The 19,017-nt window shown below is 58.8% G+C and overlaps 1 protein-coding gene across 1 annotated transcript in view; it reads left to right on the top strand.

Moving 5' to 3' along the window:
* The first annotated feature begins 390 nt into the window (after positions 1-390).
* Positions 391-19,017, top strand: part of Ajap1 (adherens junctions associated protein 1) — an 84,016-nt gene continuing 65,389 nt past the window's right edge. The window contains exon 1 of the mRNA XM_033767401.1: positions 391-734. Within this exon, the coding sequence (XP_033623292.1) occupies positions 700-734 (35 nt within the window). The 5' untranslated portion in view covers positions 391-699. The remainder of the gene's footprint in view (positions 735-19,017) is intronic.

The raw sequence follows: 19,017 nt of genomic DNA, 5'->3' as shown, positions 1-19,017 counted from the left end.
GCACAGCCATCCCTGCAGGTCACTGCTGCTCTTTCTGCACCTTGTCCTCTCCCCAGCGGCTCTGGGACCATTGAAGCTCAGGAGAGGGTGTGAGCAGTTGGTTCACCCCACCACAGAGGCCTGTGAGGCGGCCCCACCTCCCGCTCTGGCCTGGTGCTAGCGTTAGTCACACTCTGCAGTTTCCTCATCTCCTATGCGCTTGCTCGTTTTTTTTTTTTTTGTTTTTTTTTAAATTTTTTTCTAAGCCAGTTCCAAAAAAAGATGATTTGTGTGGAGGGAGTGAAAATTGAGTTTATTTACGACAAATCAGTAGAATCCAAACTTTGGCAAAGAGATCCACAAGAGGTCCCTGGCTGCTGAACCCTGTTCGTGTGCGTCACTGAATGTGGCTTCCGGTCCAGCTGGCTTGGGGAGACTTTGACCCTGGCCCTGGGCCCCAGGGTGCAGTCACTGACCCTGGCAGGCACCCTCCCTGCTCAGGAGCTGTGGGCAGCACTATGGAAAGGACTCTGTGACCGCTTTGCTGCTGTGTGAGACTCCGAGAGCAGGAAGACTGTGACCCAGAAGGTGACTGCTGACAGTGGGGGGGGCTGAGGGGGACAGTGCTGGCCCCTTCTCTGTCATCTGATGTGGGAACACCACACCCTCGAAGAGGTCTTCTCTGTGCATGTGTGACTGCACCAAGGGCCAGCAGCAGTGATGTGGCCGCTTACCCTTCAGGCAGACTCCAAGAGGTATGGTGACTTTGACCTTGCATCGACCTTGCATTAACTGGGCTCCAAAAGTTAGAAGATAAATCAAGGCACAAAGGTGCCCCCCATGTTCTGTGTTGCTTTCTTGAGAGCAGTGGGCTGGGATTCAGGAATATCTGGACTGTTCTGGAGCATGAGGGGCTTGAGGCCAAGTCATAGGCTGAAGCAGGGCCACAAGGAAATGTCCCATGGCCGAAGACTCAGCTCCTCATCCTTTAATCTCAAGTAAAGTGTACTCTATCGGCTCCTCTGCTCTCTTCTGGTCCCACCTGCTCGGGCTGTGTCCCATTCCAGGGAGGACATGGTCCTACTTTGCTCTTGGCCCACACAGTTTGAAGAGTGTAAAGAGGACCCAGACTTGTGCTCACCACACCTCTCCTGGTTTCCTGGCAGAGATGCTAGACCATACTAGTTGTGCAGGAGCCATGGAGGGAACCTTCTGGAATCTTCTAGAAAATGAACCTTCTGAGCCAGGCGTGGTAGTGCACACCTATAATCCTAGCACTTGGGAGGCTGAAGCAAGAGGATTGTTGTGAGTTCGAGACCAGCCTGGGCTACATAGTGAGTTCCAGTTCAGTCTCAACTACATAGTGAGACCCTGTGTCAAAAAGAAAAAAAAAAAGAACCTTCTGGAATCTTGTGAAAGGGAACCTTCTGGAAGAGAACCTTCTGGAACCTTCTGGAAAGCCTTCTGAAATGTTCTGGATGAGAACCCTGTTTGCTGTTTCCTGGTAGACCCCTGTTGCAGCAGTTTCCTGGCTGTTGGGTCAGGGCCTGTCTCATTCCTGGTGCCCTTTGTCTGCAGAGCATGTGGTCTGTTCCGTATCATCCTGCTGTGACTCCTGGCTCCTCCCACCTGTACAGGTGCTCCAGGGAGCTGGTTTGCATTCTGTTCCTCCCAAGTCACTCTGCCTCAGGGAAGCCAGCCAGGCCTTGTTAGCCCATGGGTGCAGGTGAGTGGCAGAGTCTGTGGGACTTTTGGAGCTGTATGTCTATCACTAGAGGGAGGCAGATGGGGAGACCCATCCCGGGAAGGGAGGTCGGGGCCACGAGAGTGACCTCCCAGGTCAGGAGGGCTGCCTGGTGATGTGTGCAGACCCCAGAGAAGGAGCACAACCATGGGCAGCGGTCACACAGAAGCTGGGTTAGATGGTTCAGTATCAGCAGGAATGACACTGCTGCAAGAGGGATCTGGCAAAAAAAGGAGCTCCTGTATGGGAGTGAGTTGCCCGAGAAGGGAGGCCATGTAAATCCAGGCTGAGGGACTTGTGGCAGGGATGCTGCAGAGGGGACCCTGTGGTGGATGGTCAAGGTGCCCATGCTGGCTCAGCTTTGCAGGGCTCCCCATTGTGGAGGATTCTGACTTCAGCCCCTGCCTCTGCTAACAAGAGGCGGCCTGTGTGTTCGGTGCCCTGTGGGGCACGTGGCTAAAATTAATTGTGTTTATTTATAGTGAACAAGTTCCTCAGATGGAGGTGGCCTTTGTCCTCTTCCCACGGCTCCTGCTCCTCTTGCCAGTGCAGAGACCGAGGGGTGGACATGGCGAGGAGGCACAGGCTGAGAGCAGCCTCCCTCCTGTCTGAAGCCACAGCTTGCGGTGCAGTGGGTGCTGAGCGGTGAGAGTGGGGATGCGTGGGCATTGGTCAGCAGGTGCTTGCAGGTGGGGAGAGCAGGCTGAGGCCCGAGGGAGTCAGTGTGGTTCTCACAGGAAGACACATGTGCACCCATGCTCAGGCCACTGGGAGCCAGCGAGGTGCATGTGCCCAAGTGGCTTCTGAGCTGTTACTGGGTCCTGGAGCCATTCTTGCTTCTGGTCTGGAGCCACCATGGTGCAGAAGTATGGGTGTCAAAAGAGGACATGGCACTGTCCCCTGTATTGGTGCAGCAGGCTTCCCTGGTGGCTGGGCAAGGGCTGCATGGATGCCTGGCTCCCTTGGCTGGGACCCTGCAGCAGGGTGGGCCAGATGTCCCTTGCTCCAGGCCAGAGGTGGACTTGAACACCAGGTCGTCCTATCACCTACTCCCGCATGGCTGTGAGAGCCAGGTGGAAATGCTCCAGGGCTGGGTGCTTCACGAGTGACCACAAACTCAGTAGCTGCAAAGAACAACTTGGTGACCATCCACCGTGTCCCTGGGGCCCAGAGTCTAGCAGCGCAGCTGTGCGCTGTGAGAGGTGGGGATCGGGCACCAGGCGGGCTGTGGTCTCACCTGCTGCTCACCTGGAGAGGCCGCAGCCATGTCTGTCCGCTGCCACAGTCAGCTGCTGTCTCCAGGAGGCTCCAGATAACTGTTAAGGGGACTTCTCCAGGGACCCACGGGCAGGGGCACTGACTGGAAAGCTCAGTCCCAGTCCCCGGAAACCAGTTAGCAGAGAGGTTGAGTAACTTGCCCAAGGCTCCCAGCAAGCACTGGAATCCCCACAATCAGGTGCCTACGCCCTTAGCTGGCCACTACAGAAGAGGCTGAGCACAGCTCTGAGCCCTGTGCCCTGGGCTCCATCACATCCTAGCCACCACCCTCATCATACGGCACCCGACCCTCGCACTGGGCTGTGTCCTGTGTCCCAGGTTCTAGAGCACAGACCCCCAAAAAGCTCTGGGCATCTGCTGGGCCCTGAGTGAGTGCATGACCCTGTGTCCTGGCTTCCTCGTTAGCACCCATTAGGTTCTTGCTGCTCACAGTTCCTGAGTTGGGGTCCTGGGGCTTCTGCATCAAAGTGCTGGACACTGGGTGGCTCAGAGCCACAGAGCTTGTCCCTCCCAGCTCCAGAGGCTGGAAGCCACACGTCCCAGTGTCCCAGCTATGCTCCCTTGATGGCCCCGGGAGGGTCCTGGGGATTGCTGCTCTGGCCTTGTGGACGACCGCGGCCCCTCCCATCCTCTCCCTGTAAAGACAGAGCTCCACTGTCACTTCTTAGGAAATAGCCTGTGTAGTGTCCATGTGTGTTCATGAATGTGAGTAAACACAACCCCCGCCTCACAGTGGGTCTACTCGCAATTTTTTTATTTTCCAGTGGTGCCCCCCCAAAGAACCTGTATTTTGCATCCTTACAGTTGAGCTTCTCCTGGGCATGCGGTCTGCATGTGATCCACTCTGGTGTTCAGCTGCAGACCCAGGTGGGCACGGTGGTACCACGTGCACTGTGACTGTGGGCTCAGGAGCTTCGGTGGTTGGGAATCGGTGTATTCTCCACTGATGATGCTTTCAGCTGTGATGGGGTCATAGGTCACAACCCCGTTGTATGTAGAGGGCCAATTGTGTGAGCATGTTGTGTGTGTGTGTGTGTGTGTGTGTGTGTGTGTGCGCGCGCGCGCGCGCGGGCGCACGTGCAGAGAGAATGCAATGTTTACTGTGAGCTGTCAGCTCAGGAGAATCTGTGGTTCCCAAGCTGGGGACTGTGGGTGCCAATGGTGCAGTTGCCATGGAAAGTAGGCAGAGACCCGTGTCTTGGCTCCTGGGGGTCAGGCCGAGGGAGCAGTTCCCTCTTGCTTTGTCTTCTCCCAAGATGCCTGCTGTTTGGACAGGACCCCACACTGGAGAGGCCAGCTGCTCTAGTCAGGCTGCAACTTCACGTGCATTGTCCCCCAGGACAGCCAGAGCCACATGTGGCCAAATACCCAGCCTCTGTGGCCCCGGCCACTTGTCAGAGTCAGCCTTGCTCCAGTCATTGGATCTAGGACCCTTAACCCAAGGGGGCCTCATGTTTACTTAAATGCATCTTCAAAGATCCTGTGTTTTCAGAACACCTGGGAAGATTGTATATAGAAGAAGGTTTACTGTGGCTCAGGATTTCAGAGGCTTCAGTCCATGGTCAGCTGCTAAGGAAATCGTCATGGCAGGTAGGGTGTGGTGGAGCAGAGGCTCACGGGGTGAGGGTGGGACAGGAGGCAGAGACAAACGAAAAACAGGAAGGGGCTGGGGACGAGGTACACCCTTCAAAGCTGTGCCCCCTGCAACCTGCCTCATGCACAACCTAACCAGCCCGCTGAACTGCTGACCCGTCAGTGACTTAATCAGTCTGTTTGATGAAGTCGGGCTCTCATGGCCCAGTCACTCCCCAAAGCTCTAAAGCCTGCTGTGTTGGCGATGAACTCTGATCACGACCCAGGCCCCCAGTGTCCATTTCTGTCACTTACAGAGCTGCCCCTAGTCTGGGACGGGTGCTGGGTGGAGCTGCCTTCCCAGATGTGAAGAATTAACAGCTGCGTTTTCAGGGGTACTGGACTTTTTATATAGACAAATAAAATTTGTTTCTGCCCCAGTAAAAATGGTGAAGTTCAATGTAGCATCACTGCTTAGGATCCTCGATTCCATCGGAGGCATCTTGCTGGCAGCGTTTTTATACGGCCTTTTGGTGGAATTGGAGTAGAACTGGCCCATTTCTCTGCAGGATTACATTTTAGTGTCTTATAACCTGCGCGATATATGAGCTAAATAATAGGTCTTCGGCATTAGAATTCGGGCAGATTTGGAAATATAGCAAAGATAAACTTCTGAGCAAGTTCTGTTTGAAACAGTCTTCTCCAGCACCCGTTATTGGTTCAAAATCCTGGGGGGAAGAGTTAAATAAATCAAAGAGACAGGTGCAGTTTTTAGATTAAACAGCCAAACTCACACAAAATCCCTTTGTCTAGACTGGACAAACATCAAGTGTTATTTCAGAGCGTTTGATGAAACGCCCCACTGTCAGCCCACGGCGTGCTAAAAGCCCACAGTGTTTGGTCAAGCCCTCTGGAAGGCCGTGTTTGCAGCAGCACGGACAGGGTGCAGAATTGCCACCAACTGCAGCCAACAGGGGTGCCAAGCGGGCCACACTGTCTGCGTACCTGCCGCCAGCCCAGGGCCAAGGAAGGAGGCTGGTGCTGCACATACTCACTGGAGGGCGGCCTGGGAGGGCGGCGTGTCTGTGCTCTCACCTACAGAAGAGATGCCTCCCGTGGGCCCAGGTGTTTCTGCTTATCCCACCCAGATTGATCCAGCTGGGGCTGGAGTGGCACCCAGACAGGTGCCATTCCCAGGCCAGGAAGTGTGCCTCAGTCCAGCCGCAGAGAGCACGCACAGTCCCCACCTCGTGTCCCGTTTGCCCTGAGAAATTAGCGGCTGCATGCGAGAAGCTGCACCTCTGGGCTTGTGTGGTCCCTGTGAGGAAGGGTGCGAGCTCCGTCCTCTGGGGTAGCTTGTGATCTCTGCCTCAGTCTCCCCAGCTGCACCCAGAAGAGCGTGACACAGCCACAGCTTCTCCAGGGTCTGCTGGTTTCAGGTGCTGCTCCAGGTTCCGACCCATCCTTGTAGCAGCTCTGCGATGAGCTCCACTAAGAGAACAGGAGACGAGGCCCTGAGAATGCAAGGGTCTTGGGGAGGCCACGTGCCCAGGAAGTGCCAGGGCCAGGGCCGGTCCAGGGAGAGCAGCTCAGAGCTATGGGGACCCACGGCCTGTTGAGGCTGAGATGCTGCCTCAGCCATGCGTCCCGGTGTCACATGCAGAGCTGCTCGGCGTGGAGCTTCCAGCCCCTCGTGTCATGGGTGCTGAGGCCACAGCTTTGTGGATCGTGCCAGATGTCACTACTGTGGTTAACAGAGTAGTGTCTTCCTACTCCCCCCTTAGACTCTGTCTTCCCAGCTCGGCTCCCTCCCCACCCCACTGTGCCTGCTTCTTTGATTGTTTGTTTGTTTTTAGTACCCGGGACCTTGTGCTTTCAAAGCTGGCAGTGGAACCACTGAGCTAAATCCCTGGCCCTGTGCCTACTTCTTTGAAACCCATGCCCCTACTGAAAGTCTCTGCTCTGCTGAGCCCTTCTCAGGATTTCCCACAGAGCAGATGACAGGAAAGGGAGGCTGTGCCCGCACCACTGTTGCCCCTGTATTGGCCCAAGCGTCCGGCTCCCTGCGCCCCTGGAATCCAGTCTCATGGTGTTAGGATTCAGCAATGCCCTGTTCCGCTGGCAGTGTCAGATGGTAGGAGGCTGGGTCTGTCAGTGGGCGGGGCCTCCCCTGAGGCAGGCCCAGGGCTCTCAGCAAGCATGGGCCAGCGACCTTCTGTGGCACAGTGCCAGGTTTGGCACATTGGTGGGATGGGGCTGGCTGTCTCTCACCAGGTCCCAGTGATGCTGGTGCCTCTGACGTGGGGGCACTTCTCCTGGGGCCTTAAGCCAATGCCTGAAGCCTGTGGTCCTTTGAGTGTGGGAAGGCAGGTGATCCTGGTGCCCAGGAGAGAGGGTAGCACAGGTGAGTGGTGTCATGTGCCCAGAGGGTGCCGCTGCACTGGGCTCCTTCTGTTTGCCTGGATCCTCTTGCAGTCCTGATTCAGCTTGGCAGGTGTCCATGGGGCTCACCTGGTGGAGAACGAGCTCTCAAATCCTCCCTCGAACTCTCTCAGCACAGGCACACTCTGGGGCCCTGCTGGGGCACCCCTGGGACTCAGGACACCCCTGGGACTTGGGCTAGAGCATGTTGAGGGCATGGGGGGAGCTCACTGTGGGAGCAGGGATATGGGACAGCCAGGAAGGGCTGGGGTGTCCTGTGAGTGGGAACCGTCAGGCGAAGGAAAGGGGCTGGGAAGGGCAGCCCCAAGGATCGGGGATCGGGAAGACCTGGGGTGCAGGGTGCTGCCTCATGCATTCTCGGGCCAGGTGTTCAGCCCCAGCTGCTGAGGGGCAGCTGTGAAGGAGCTAACAGCCGCCCTGCAGAGATGTCCTCTTTCCCAATGCCCTTGGCTGGCACATCTACAAGTTTAAGAGTTCAGGGGCACCCCAGGGCTGGGAGTGCACCTCAGCTTGACAGAGGGTGTTTGAGGGACTCCTGGGGAGGGTCAGGGAACTGAAGAGCACAGCACCCTGGCCCTGGTCCTGGGAGCCTGGTTCCCTGCCATTGAGTCCTTCTGCAGCAACCCCCAGTAGGCCTCTGCACGTCAGAGTGGAGCCCCAGACAGGGTGTCTGTGTGGCTCTGGGCGGCCAGTTTGCCCAGGGCAATGGTCGGGTTGGACTCCCTGGCCCTGACCCCCAGCAGTGCCCCATCCTTTTCCCTGGAGCTGTCAAGTGTCACAAGCTGGGCTGAGAGAGAGAGAGGGGGGAGGGAGAGAGAGAGAGAGAGAGAGAGAGAGAGAGAGAGAGGGGCAGTGGCCCGATTTCCTGGGCAGCAGGGCCTCCTGCTTGCTCTGGTACGTGGATCCACACGCTCAATGCTGGGCAGTTGTAAGTCATCAGGGCAGGAGGACAAAGGCACAGCAACAAAGCCAGCCAGCTGCCAGCTCTGCTGCTCCCCTGAGGCTCTGACTATGGCCCAGCACTTTCAGATGTGTCCAGCGTCCAGTGCCCAGCGCTGGTGCAACAGCCAGCCTTCCTGGGTGCCAGCAGCACAAGCCACTAGCATGAATGTGTCCGGTACCGGGAGCTATGAGACGCTCCAAGTCCATAAATCATGGAAAACAAGGACGTAACCTTGGTTCTTCCTGCACCGTCAATATATTACCTAATTCAATCATAAAATGGTCGAGCAGCTCCATTTGTATAATTCCGTTTGAAAAATCAGCAGATCTTTGCATTCCAAACCCTGCTGGCGCAGCCTCTCTGTGGGGACGACGCACCCTCCTTTTGATGGAACAAGTGTCAAACAGAAAGGATATAAACAAGCTTCTGTGTCACTACCTTCCCAGGGACGCTTATTTAGGGGGTCTTTTAATGCCTCACTGCGACGGTTGATTTGCAAATGGTCTGCAAGCTGCTAACAGTTTGTATTTCACAATTTGCTGGAGCTGGCGGTGGCCGTGATCCTGGTGGTGTTGATGGATTGCCGGGCAAGTGCATCTTTTCTGGAGGCAGCTTCAGGCAGGAGCTCCTTCCCAGGGTGGTGATGGGCTGGTGCTCTCCCTGGACATTGTGGGCCCTTCCTGCCTCTCCTGTGCCCACCCTCACGGCACATGGTGGCCTGTGATCCACCATGCCAGCCTGGGCGGTGGGCAGGGTCCGTTGTGTGCACTTTGCCAGCAGTGTCCGGTGGCAGGCGGACCTGGGCAGCCATGGGGCACACAGAGCATCTCAAAGGACCTTCCTTTAGGGCTGCTGCGTGACTTCCTGAGAAGTTAGCAGGTGTCAGGCATGAGGTGCCAATGGAGGAGAAGAGTTGGCCTCCTATCCTCCCTAATGGGACCCTAGGGCCCCTGCCCCAGTGACTCATCAAACGCCTACGACTAAGTCGGGGTGCTCAGCCGCCATCACCGATCAGCTCAGAGTCAGCGGCTTCTAGCAGTGAGCTGCTCTCTCCTGGTCTGGAGGCCGGAAATCCAAAATAAGGTGTAGCAGGCTGTGTGCCTTCTGGGAGTGCTGGGGGGGCTCCTCCTGCCCCCTCCAGTTCCTGGGGCTCCAGGTGCTCCTGGCTTGTAGCTGAGTCACTCCAGCCTTCGCATGGCTCCGTCTGGGTCCCAAACTTCACGGTGTCCCTTTCTCATGGCAACGCTTATCATGTGTTTAGGGTGGGTTTGGATGAAGGAGAACCGTCTCCTCATCTCGGGACCCTTAATTAGCCACATGAGCAGAGACCCTCTCCTGCCTGTAATCCAATGCTCTGGGAGGCTGAGGCAGGAAGATTAGAAATTTGAGCCCAGCCTGGGCAATTTTAAAAATTAGGGATACTGTGTCTCAAAAAAGAAAGGACCAGGGATGTGGCTCAGTGCGAAGGCCATAGGTTCAACCCCCAGTACTAGACATGAAATCAAATATATTCACAGGACCAGGCTTAGGAAGGGGCTGTGTCTTGGGGGGCCACCATTCGGTCTGCCATAGTGACATGGCCATAAATGTGGGGTTCATCCTTCCCCTCTCTCTGAACCCCCAGGTGGCTTCTGTCTCGCATGTCCCCAGGCCCCCAAGGGTCACAGGGTGCAGATGGCCTGCAGTGAAGCCCAGGTTAGAGCCAGATGTCACCCTGGAACTGCGGGGCTGCAGGTCCAGATGCTCCGACTCTCTACTCCTCCTCCCCGTTGGGTGGGGTTCAGGTGTTCTTGCTTCGGCCTGAGAGTACAGCTGGACCCTTTGTGTCCCTGGCTTCTGGGACAGCCCTTCTCCAAAAGGTGTCACATGACACACATAAGTCATGTGACTTGAGCCCAAGGCCTACTCCCCTGGCAGGAGGCTCTGGCCCTCTGCGCTCAGCCTGTCTCAGTCTTGCTGTGAGAAGAGAAGGTGCCTGGGGCTCGTCCCTGCCAATGCCCCTGCTCATGGCTGTGGTCAGGCGCGAGCCTGGGCCCTGTCCCTTTGTCATGCTGATCCTGCAGACGTCACAGGCCCTCTGGTCTCCTGGTGAGGACTCTGGCTCTCCGCCCGATTTTCAGGTGTCACCTGCCACACCAAGGGACACGGCCAGAGGGTTCAGGACAGATGGCACCCAGGGGCCCTACTGCCCACTTGTCCCCAGCTGACCAGGGCACCTGCAAGTGTCCTGCAGGTCTGGCTGTCCCTGCATGGGCTGGGACAGGAGCCAGGAGCCTGGCCCACCTCGGGTCACCTTAAGGCCCATCCTTGCGCTTCTATCCCTCATTCTTCTGCTCTTCACAGACTGTTCCAGAAACTCGGAAAACCATATCAATGTTGCAAGTCAAGATCATGGTGTGAAAATAGGTTTGAGGATCAGAAAACTGTTTGAAACCTGCCGCGGGCCCTTGATTCGTGGCGGGATCCCAGGAGAGCTTATTTTGGGATCGTGGATCACATTTGCCAGCTCCTAGAACTGTCTGCTGTCTCGGCTGATGCTTGAAGATAAAGTTCCCCTTGTGATGAGCCGAGTACAGCGGGCGGCCACCCTCGCTGGTGCCGGTGGGGGACACAGCAGTGCTCAGTGGGGTGGGTGTCTGGGATGCCTCTGATTGGACGCAGGGGTGTAGCAGAGGTGCAGAGGAGGAAGCGGCTGTGCAGTGTGATGCCCTGGCCGCTGCTGACAGACGCTGGGCTGGGTCTCAGTGCAGACGAGACTGTGCCTCCGGAGGAGAGAATCCAAGCTGGGGTTGGTCGCGTGGGCAGAGCATAGTGCAAGCACCAGCCCTCCATCCCTCCCTGCTCCCCTCCCCTCCACCTTCCCTGCCTCCAGCCCTCAGGCCTCTTCCTTCTTTCCCAGGCCTCTGAAAGCAGGCACTGGGGAAGTACAGGCTAACAGAGACCCTGAGCCATTGGGAGGCTGAGGGCACACCCTGTGCAGTGCAGGTAGGGCCAGGGCGGAGGAGGTGGGGACTGGCTGAGAGGTCGCTGGTCCAGGGAGGTGGTGGGGGAGGGGAGTGAGGGAGTGAGAGGTCCTCACAGTGGCTCCCGCAGGGTGAGGTCCCAGGGCCCGCCCAGTGGAGGCTGCCGGGAGCTCCCCGCACCCTTGCAGATGCCAGCACCTCCTGCTGGTGAGCCCAGGCTGCCCAGGTCTCCCGCGATCTGGGCACCAGCTGTCAGCTCACCAGCTCCTTCCCTGGGATGGGGGTGAGGACCCCACTGGGGCAGCCTGGCCAAGTGTGCCTGCTGGAGGGGAAACTGAAGACCGAGGAGAGAGGAAGGGCAGTGGGAAGGAAGCGGGAAGTAGCAGCATCTGGGCTGGTGTTCACGGGGGTCTTACTGGGGGGACGGGTCCCTGTTGTGTGTCTTTCCTATGGCTTCCCTGCTGTGAGATTGTGCTCACTCCAGAGTTCACGGCCACTTGAGCACATCTCTCCCTTTCTGCAGATGGGGAAACTGAGGCACAGTCTTCCCTGCCCCTCCCTTGGCCCGGGGTCGGGGACACTGGGGCTGTTAGCTGAGGGCCCCGAGATCACAGAGCTGGAATGGGGCGTCAGAGCGGCTTACAGAGTGCGAGAGAAAAATGCAGCACCCTGCCCTCCCAGAAGAGGCTTCAGAGACAATTACGATAAATCAGAGTGACACCCACCGTGGATTCCGCTGATGAAGGCGGCTGAATTGTTTTTCCCTTGCCAAAGGGTGGCCGGTTAACAACTGAGCAAGCAATTTGTGACACCTGAGCCACCTACTTTCTGGTTTCACATCAAGGGGAACAGAGGATGGTGTGGCCCACCCCAGGTGGGAGGGAGGGAGAGACAGAGGGCTCTGTAGAGGCTGGGCTGCCACGACCAGGGGCCCGCTGCTGCCCCTCCTGCTGTGGGCCCAGAAGTGGTGGCAGCGAAGGAGGAACCGGAAGGCCTGGGTATGGCTTCTGAGACTTGGTCCAAATCCCAGTTTCCTGATATGATGTGTGGATTGTGGGCTTACCTTCACTCCAGGGGCTGCGTCTTCTGCTGGAAGAGAAGGAGGAGTGGAAGGTGCAGAGGAGTGGAAGGTGAAGAGAGAGACACTGTGCTCCGTGAGCAGAGAGAAGTGTGTGGTAGACGGAACGCTGCACAGCCAGAACCTCTCCTGGAGCGCAGCTACCCGGAGGGAGGGGACTGGCTCTCTGCCACCACCCCTGAGCCTGGAGCCCTGGCCTGGGCTCGGTCCCATGTCTTTCCAGCCTCTGCTGACCCTGGAGGGTGGGGCCACATGCCAAGGGACACAAGACTGCCCTGTCTTGGGGAGCACGGGGTTCAGGGCAGGACTCTAGCGGGTGCTGCAACTTCTCCTGAGCCCGACAGAGGCTGCCCACAGTGACCCTGCAGGAGACAGGAGACTTGTCCCTGATCGGCCCGCAGTGTACACCCTGAGCACCCAGAGGCCTCTGTTGGCACCTAGGGACCTTGGGCTGAGCCCAGTGTCCAGAACAGGCAGTTTGTGTGGCATTCACCTTTAAGGACAGCACCGTCCTCAGGACACCGCCTTCCTTGCAGGACCCATCCTAGTCCCTGTTTTGCTGCTTAACCAAATGTGCTGTTGATCTCAGCCTGCTTCTCAGTTCTGGAAGCTAAGGTCCTGGCTCATGGTGCTGGTTTCTGGCAAGGGCCTTTCTGTTTCCACCCAGGCGTGGAGGAGGATCCAGGTGCCACTGTGGGCCGGTCCTGTCAACCCCATGGGACTGATCACCTCCCCAGACCCTGCTTGCAGGGCCACCCACGCAGGAAGCTGGGATGAAGTCTGTTCCAGCCACGTGGCTGAACCCCAAGCAGGAGGCTACACCTCATCCTTGCAGATGGGGACAATGCAAGTCTGGACAGCCACTGGAGAGTCAGACCTGGGGCTGTGAACAGGGAAGGGACAAGGTCCCCTGCACCCTAGAGCCAGCACGCAGCATGTGGCTGCTCACAGATGGCTGCTGCACAGTTGCATAAAATAAAAATGCAGACCATGGCTTGTATTTGTATCAGAGCATCATTAGCTTGTAATGGGGACCTGCTTCTCACATCACCCTGCAGTTCTGGGCACAGCCCCACCCTCTGTGTCCAGTTCCCATTCTACTTTAAGCATAGAGAACTCAGCGGGGCTTGGAGACCCGGGGAGCTCGGGGCTGCTGCCTTGTGGTCTGAGAAGCAGCAGAGTATGCAGTGCTGGACTGTCCTGAGAGCCCTTGCCAGAACTTCAGAGAAGGAGCCCACGGGACCAGGAAGGTGCCCGGGAGGGCTTCCTGGACGTGGAGGGGAGGGGGAGCTTCCTGGCCAACTGGGGTCCAGTCCTGCCTTGGAGGGGATTCCCAGGGGGCCACAGCACTGGGGGAGAGAGTTTCTGGGCCCCATAAGGAGTCATCAGTGCTCTGGGAGAGGAAGCCCCATTCCCGTGGGTGGCTCGGGACAGCGAGAGGACAGAGGATCATGTGGAGGCCCCTCCCCCAAGAGCAGGGCTCCCCCAGATCTTGGCAAAAGTGGATACCTTTGGTGGTCAGGGCTCAGGGATGGGCGAGGTGGACCCGTGTAGACCCCGACTTACGTCCAGGGTTGCCATCCTCGAGCCACCACCTGGCGTCCCTGTCTGCACCTGCAACCCGAGGCTGAAGATGGCCCAGGTGCTCGTGGTGTGGGGTGCTAAGAGGAGGGGCCCGTGCTGCAAAGCCACCTGTGCAGGGGAAGTTGGGGGCACCCCGTGTAGAAGCTCCACTCGCCAGGGTGCGGGGGCCCAGGAGCCCCAGTCAGCAGGAAGTCAGTCCCCCAGGAAGTGAGGTTTCCCCCCTCTGCTGTGTCCCAGGGTCCAGGGCTTCCTGGAGGTGCTGCACTGTACCTGGACTCCTACGTTCCAGTGACATGGGGCAGTGTCACTGGGGGCCACAGAAGCTGTGGCCCTGGGGGCTCCTGGTGTGGGTGCCTGGCTGGCCTGGCTCCACTGGGCACTGTGGGGAGGAATGGTCAGCATCTTGTGCCCGCATGCCAGCCGTGTTGGCTGCCGGAGGATGAGGGCCAGGACAGAGAGACTTCACAGGGGCGGGCTAGGGGAGAAGAGGGAAGGTGCTGCTGTGTGTGAGCAGGTGCGCCCTGTGTGTGCAGACAGGTGCATGTGCAGGTGTGTTCTGTGTGTGCCTGTGCATGCAGGTGTGTGAGCAGGTGCTCTCTGCATGTGCATGGGCTGTGTGTGTGACGGTTTGACTTGTGTGTGCCTGTGCACATGCACACATGTGTGTAAAGGTGTATTGCATGAGTCATCCATGGCAGTGTGTGTAGCACAGGGCTTCGATGTGACCTGTGGAGGCAATGGCTTCGCCCAGGGACACCTCTCTAGCAGTCGCCGTCTGCACTCGCAGTTTCTCAGTGTTCCGTGGAGGTGGCGAGGCCCCTGCCACTAGTGGTGTGCAAACAAGCTGGTAGCCAGTGCTGGTGTTAGAGTGGCCACATCTGCCGTGCACCCTGGGTGGGCAGGCTGGACTCCCAACCTCTTCCTTGCCAGCATCTGGGCCCTGCAGGAGGACTGAGTCCTGGGGTCAGGCGCCTTGCTGAGGGGCGGCCCTGGTGGTACCTGTGGCTGTGACGGGAGTGGCTGCCCTGAGACGTGTGCGGCTCGGGTGGGAGCTCCAAGGAGGACATGGGCTGCTATGGAGCCTGAGCTCCATGCTGCTGACCACTGCCTGTGGCTGTGGCCCAGCTCTGCCTGGCACCACTGTTGCCCTTGAGCAGCGCTACACTGGCTGGGGCATGATGGCCACGGGGTGGTGTGCGGTGCCAGCTCCCAGCAGGGCCTCTGGAATGACCCAGGGATGTGGTCACCTCCACCTGTGTCTTGATGGGAACCGAGGACGTCCACAGCTGGCTGGGGTGAGCCCAGCCCACTGAACCCTGGCCACACCAGCCTGCTTCTCAGCACCGTTGGATGCTGGGATGTTAGATGTCCCACTTAGGAGGCTGAGGCAGGAGGATATGTCTCCTCAGAGCCCTGTCACCTGTGGGCCTCTGCTGGACTGGACTTCCTAGGGCAGCATGGCCCTCAGGGGTCAGGACACTTGTGGGGTCCCAGAGTGCCTCGGTCTTGTGCAAGCAGGTGTGCACTCGCACTGGGGCATGAAGGACGAGATACCTGCATGTGGCAGTGGGTGTGGACAGCTGTGGGGGGTCCTGCTCCCAGTCAGCTCTGGGGGGCTCTGTGGATGTGCAGCCTGGGACCCAGGCCCGCCGACCCTTCCTCCTTGGTGAAATCTGGAGACGTCAGGGTGCTCTGCTGCCCTCTCTGCAGCCTGATGGTGCTGGCCCCGTGGGAGTTCTGGCTGCCTTTCTTACACAGCTTCCTGTCCCGGCCTCTGAGCTCTCGGATTCAGGGCTTCGACTTCCTCTGTCTTCTGACACATGCGACCATACTGTTGCCCCAGGAGCCCTCTGGGTGTTGTATGGCACCGCCGCATGCTGCTCGGGGTCCAGCCCTTCCTCTCCATACCTGAGGGCACCACCAGGCCTCTGCAGGAGCTGTGCTGGTGTTGGGGCCTGGTCTCCCTGCTGGTCCCCAGAGGGTTTGGGGGATTCATCAGGGCACTTGGTGGGCCTGGACTGTGAGCCCCCAGGGCCTCCCTGGACCTCTGAGCACCTGCAGCCCAACATCAGTGCTGTTCTCCTCCCTACTCTGCAAATCCCGGAAGCTGGGACCAGCCCACTCTGCTCCAGGCAGCTCCTCCCCCGCAGCTCCTCCCGGCCCCCTCTTGGCTTCGAGCATGCCTGGCATCGTGCGGAGCTTCGTAAATACCACGTAACAATGGCAACACTACGGAAATAGATGCTTCCTGCAAACCTTGGGCTCTGTGAGCTTGGGCACTGGGAGTCTATGGTCACCTGCTGGTCTGCAGTTTCCCCTAAGGGACAAGTCTGGACAGGAGGCCACAATGTCTACAAGAGCAGTGTCCATGGGCATCACCCCTGTCCCTGAGAACGGCATCCTCCCTCACCGGTGACTGTGTCCCTCTGAATGCCGCCTCCCTGCGGTTCCCAGAGGCGAGCGGTGCTTGCGAAGCGGCTACTATTTTGGTGGTTCTCTTTTTTTCTGCAAACGAGAGGAGCAGCGCTGTCCTCCCAGCTCAGAGAGCAGCAGAGATGCTGCCTGTGCCGCTGCACCATGGTGCCCCTCGCTCTTTCTGTGCACGTTCAGCCCCCGCTGTGTGCCCTGCATGGTAGCCTTAGTCCTAGGACCTTCCAGGGCCCCCTCTTGGCTATGCAACCTGGCTGAGGCACTGGCCCCGACACCCGTGTTCAGGACCACTGCGTGTTTTGCCGCGTGTCTATGGTACCTCTGTCCTGCCTCCTCCTTGGCTGCTAAAGGGTCACCCATTGCTCTGGGCCCCACTGGGCTGTATGGAGGTGGCTTTGCCTCTCCAGACCCTGGGTTCCTGAGGTTCATGGACAGTAGGCTCCAGGTCGGGCCCAAAGGTCTGTCTGTGCTGTGTGAGAGGGAGAGGGGCAGGGACAGCACTGGACCCTGGACTGGGAAGCCACACGGAGGCCGTCTTGGGCCTCATCCCCTCACAGGGAGCAGAAGAGGGTGTGGCCCTGCACACCTGGCACAGTGGCCAGGTGAGTCAGGGCAGCCGCTGCCCATGCTCCGGCTCAAGCACAAGCACGATGTGGGATGGGGCCTGCTCATTGTCTCCCGTGGGGTGGCAGCAATCACCGCGGGGAACTGTGGGGGCTTAGCTGCAGACGCAGAAGCCAGCCCCCCTCTCCCAGGACATGGAGCATCGCCACCCACCGTCCTGCCCGCCCACACTCGTCACCACTTCACTCCTCCGGAATGCTGCGGGCACGTTGCCCGGGCAACCAGAATGCCGGCTTTCTGTCTCTGGCAAGCACCTGCAAAGGCTGTGGAGTGGCCTCCCTGGGCCCAGAGCTGCTGGGAACAGAAGGGGCCACTGGGCACGGAGAAGAGCTGGGCACAGAGCAGAGCAGTCATGGGGTCCTGCCAGGCTCACGCGTTCACTGTGTCGCCCAGATACCCCTATGGAGGGCTGTTTTATGGGTGGCCACGGCACACAGCAGTTACGCAGGCTGCCGGAGCTTGTGCAGGGAGCAGGCTGCAGGACCACACGGTGGCTTCTGGGGCTGTGTCCTCTGTGGCCTCTTTCTGCGATGGCCACTCCTGCCTGACCAGGCACGGGAGGGGCGGGGATGTCCATGCCACGGGGCTCCCCGGCTCAGCCCTCTGGGCACCTGGAGTGAGAGGAGTCTCCGGGATGGGGGTGTCAGCTCTGTATGGTTTCTCACATCCCTCTCTGTCTCCCATGAGCACCCCTGGCAATGACACCCAGCCCTGCTCTGCGCGGCGCCAATTGTCTCTGGGGAACAGAGTCCTGTCCAGGTGAGACAGGGTGGTCATCTAAGCAGTCAGCATGACCACCGGATGCCAGAGGGCACTGTTCTGGCCTAGTGGTACCGTCAGGTCCCACGCAGCACCTGCAGGTACAGCCCCAGGATGCAGACCGCCTACAAGTAGTGAACCAGCAGCCACCTTTACAGAGGTATTGGTTTTGTTGCTTTTTTCTGGTAACTTCCTGGGTCTTAGGTCCCGATCCCAGGCTGGGGCTGTTGGTCCCCGTAGGCATGGTCTGGGTAGGAGGGTTGAGGATAAGATCCCTGTTTCCTAGTGTGGCCATCAGTGGCACCGATCCGCACACTTTCCACAGAGCCTGTCTGCCTGTCCTTGCTCCTACAGTGTGACTATTGACTGAGGCTATGGTTTGTGGTTCCTCCTGAGGTCCCAGGGCCAGGGCCAAGGGTGCACCTGGGAGAGGGCTGGAGCAGGCAGCCTTTGCAGCGGGGGACATCCTGTGGCTTCCCGGGTGGAGGGCAGAGCCATAGCAGCCCCCGCCCCTTCCTGGCGCAGGAGGGAACCTGCCATCAAGGGGCCAGGCTTGGAGAGGACTGCAGTTGGGGCTGAGGGAGGAAAGTGGCTCAGAAAGCCACCTGTCACTCTGCCCCTCTCCACCTGTTCCTCCCACCCCCCAGACAGTCCCAGGCTCTGCCCTAAGTGAGTCAAGCACAGTGTGTGGGGCCCGAAGATAAAAAACCTTCCAGGCACCCTGGAGCGCTTCCTGAAAAGCAGGGATGTTTGCAGTCGTTAAATACGGAGGCAGCGAGGGGACACGGGGGTGATGCAGATGGGGTGCCACTGGCTCAATCATGACTCAGTGCACTCAGTAGGCTGAGCCAGGAAGGTTTCTCAAAAGAGAAGAGTGTGCTGCTCTTTCTAGAGTGGGCTGGGCATGGTGGCCACTTGGGGAGGAGGTGGCACTCCTGTCCCCAGGGGTAGGGAGCCGATCTGGGAGTCAGGACACATGGGGCAGGAGCTTGTAGTGCAGCAAAGCTGCTGGCATCCTGGCCAGGAAGTGGGAGAGTGGAGAGGCCCAGTCTGGTCCCCTGGGTGTGCCTTGGATGGGCTCTGCCCCAGAGGCCCCAACACCTGGGTCCAGGCTGACACAGGAGCCTTGGGGGACTCGTCCAGACCCAGAGCCCAGGGCTGAGGTGGCCACCTGGGCCCCCAGGTCTGCACCTTGGTCTCTTAGCAGACTCTGTCCATCCTGAAGCCTCAGTGGGGCTGCCCAGCCCTCCTGCCACCACCTCCAGTTCCCTGCAGAAGCCCAGGGTGAGGTGTCCTGCCCCAGGGACCAGCATAGGCCTCAGCACCCTTCAAGGCTCACTCACTTGGCTTTCTCCCTGCAGATCCCCGGGTGTTCCCAAGCTTAGAAGCACTTGGGACATTGGCCGGAGGTCCCAGGAAAGGGACACACATGTTCTCGTGCCCCGTCCACTGTTGGGTCACTAGCCTGCTAGTTTCTTCCAGGGTTCCTTCCTACCTGCTCTGCTGTCCAGTGGGCATCTGTTTTGGTGTGTGATACTGGGGGTGGAACCCAGGGCCTTCACACTGAGCTACAGCCCCAGCCCACCCTCCTTCTGTCCCTCCCTCCTTTCCTTTTTTTTTT

Source organism: Fukomys damarensis, unplaced genomic scaffold, assembly GCF_012274545.1.
Source record: "Fukomys damarensis isolate Sample0158 unplaced genomic scaffold, DMR_v1.0_HiC HiC_scaffold_23, whole genome shotgun sequence".
Classification (NCBI taxonomy): domain Eukaryota; kingdom Metazoa; phylum Chordata; class Mammalia; order Rodentia; family Bathyergidae; genus Fukomys; species Fukomys damarensis.
This window is presented reverse-complemented; position numbering and strand designations above follow the sequence as displayed.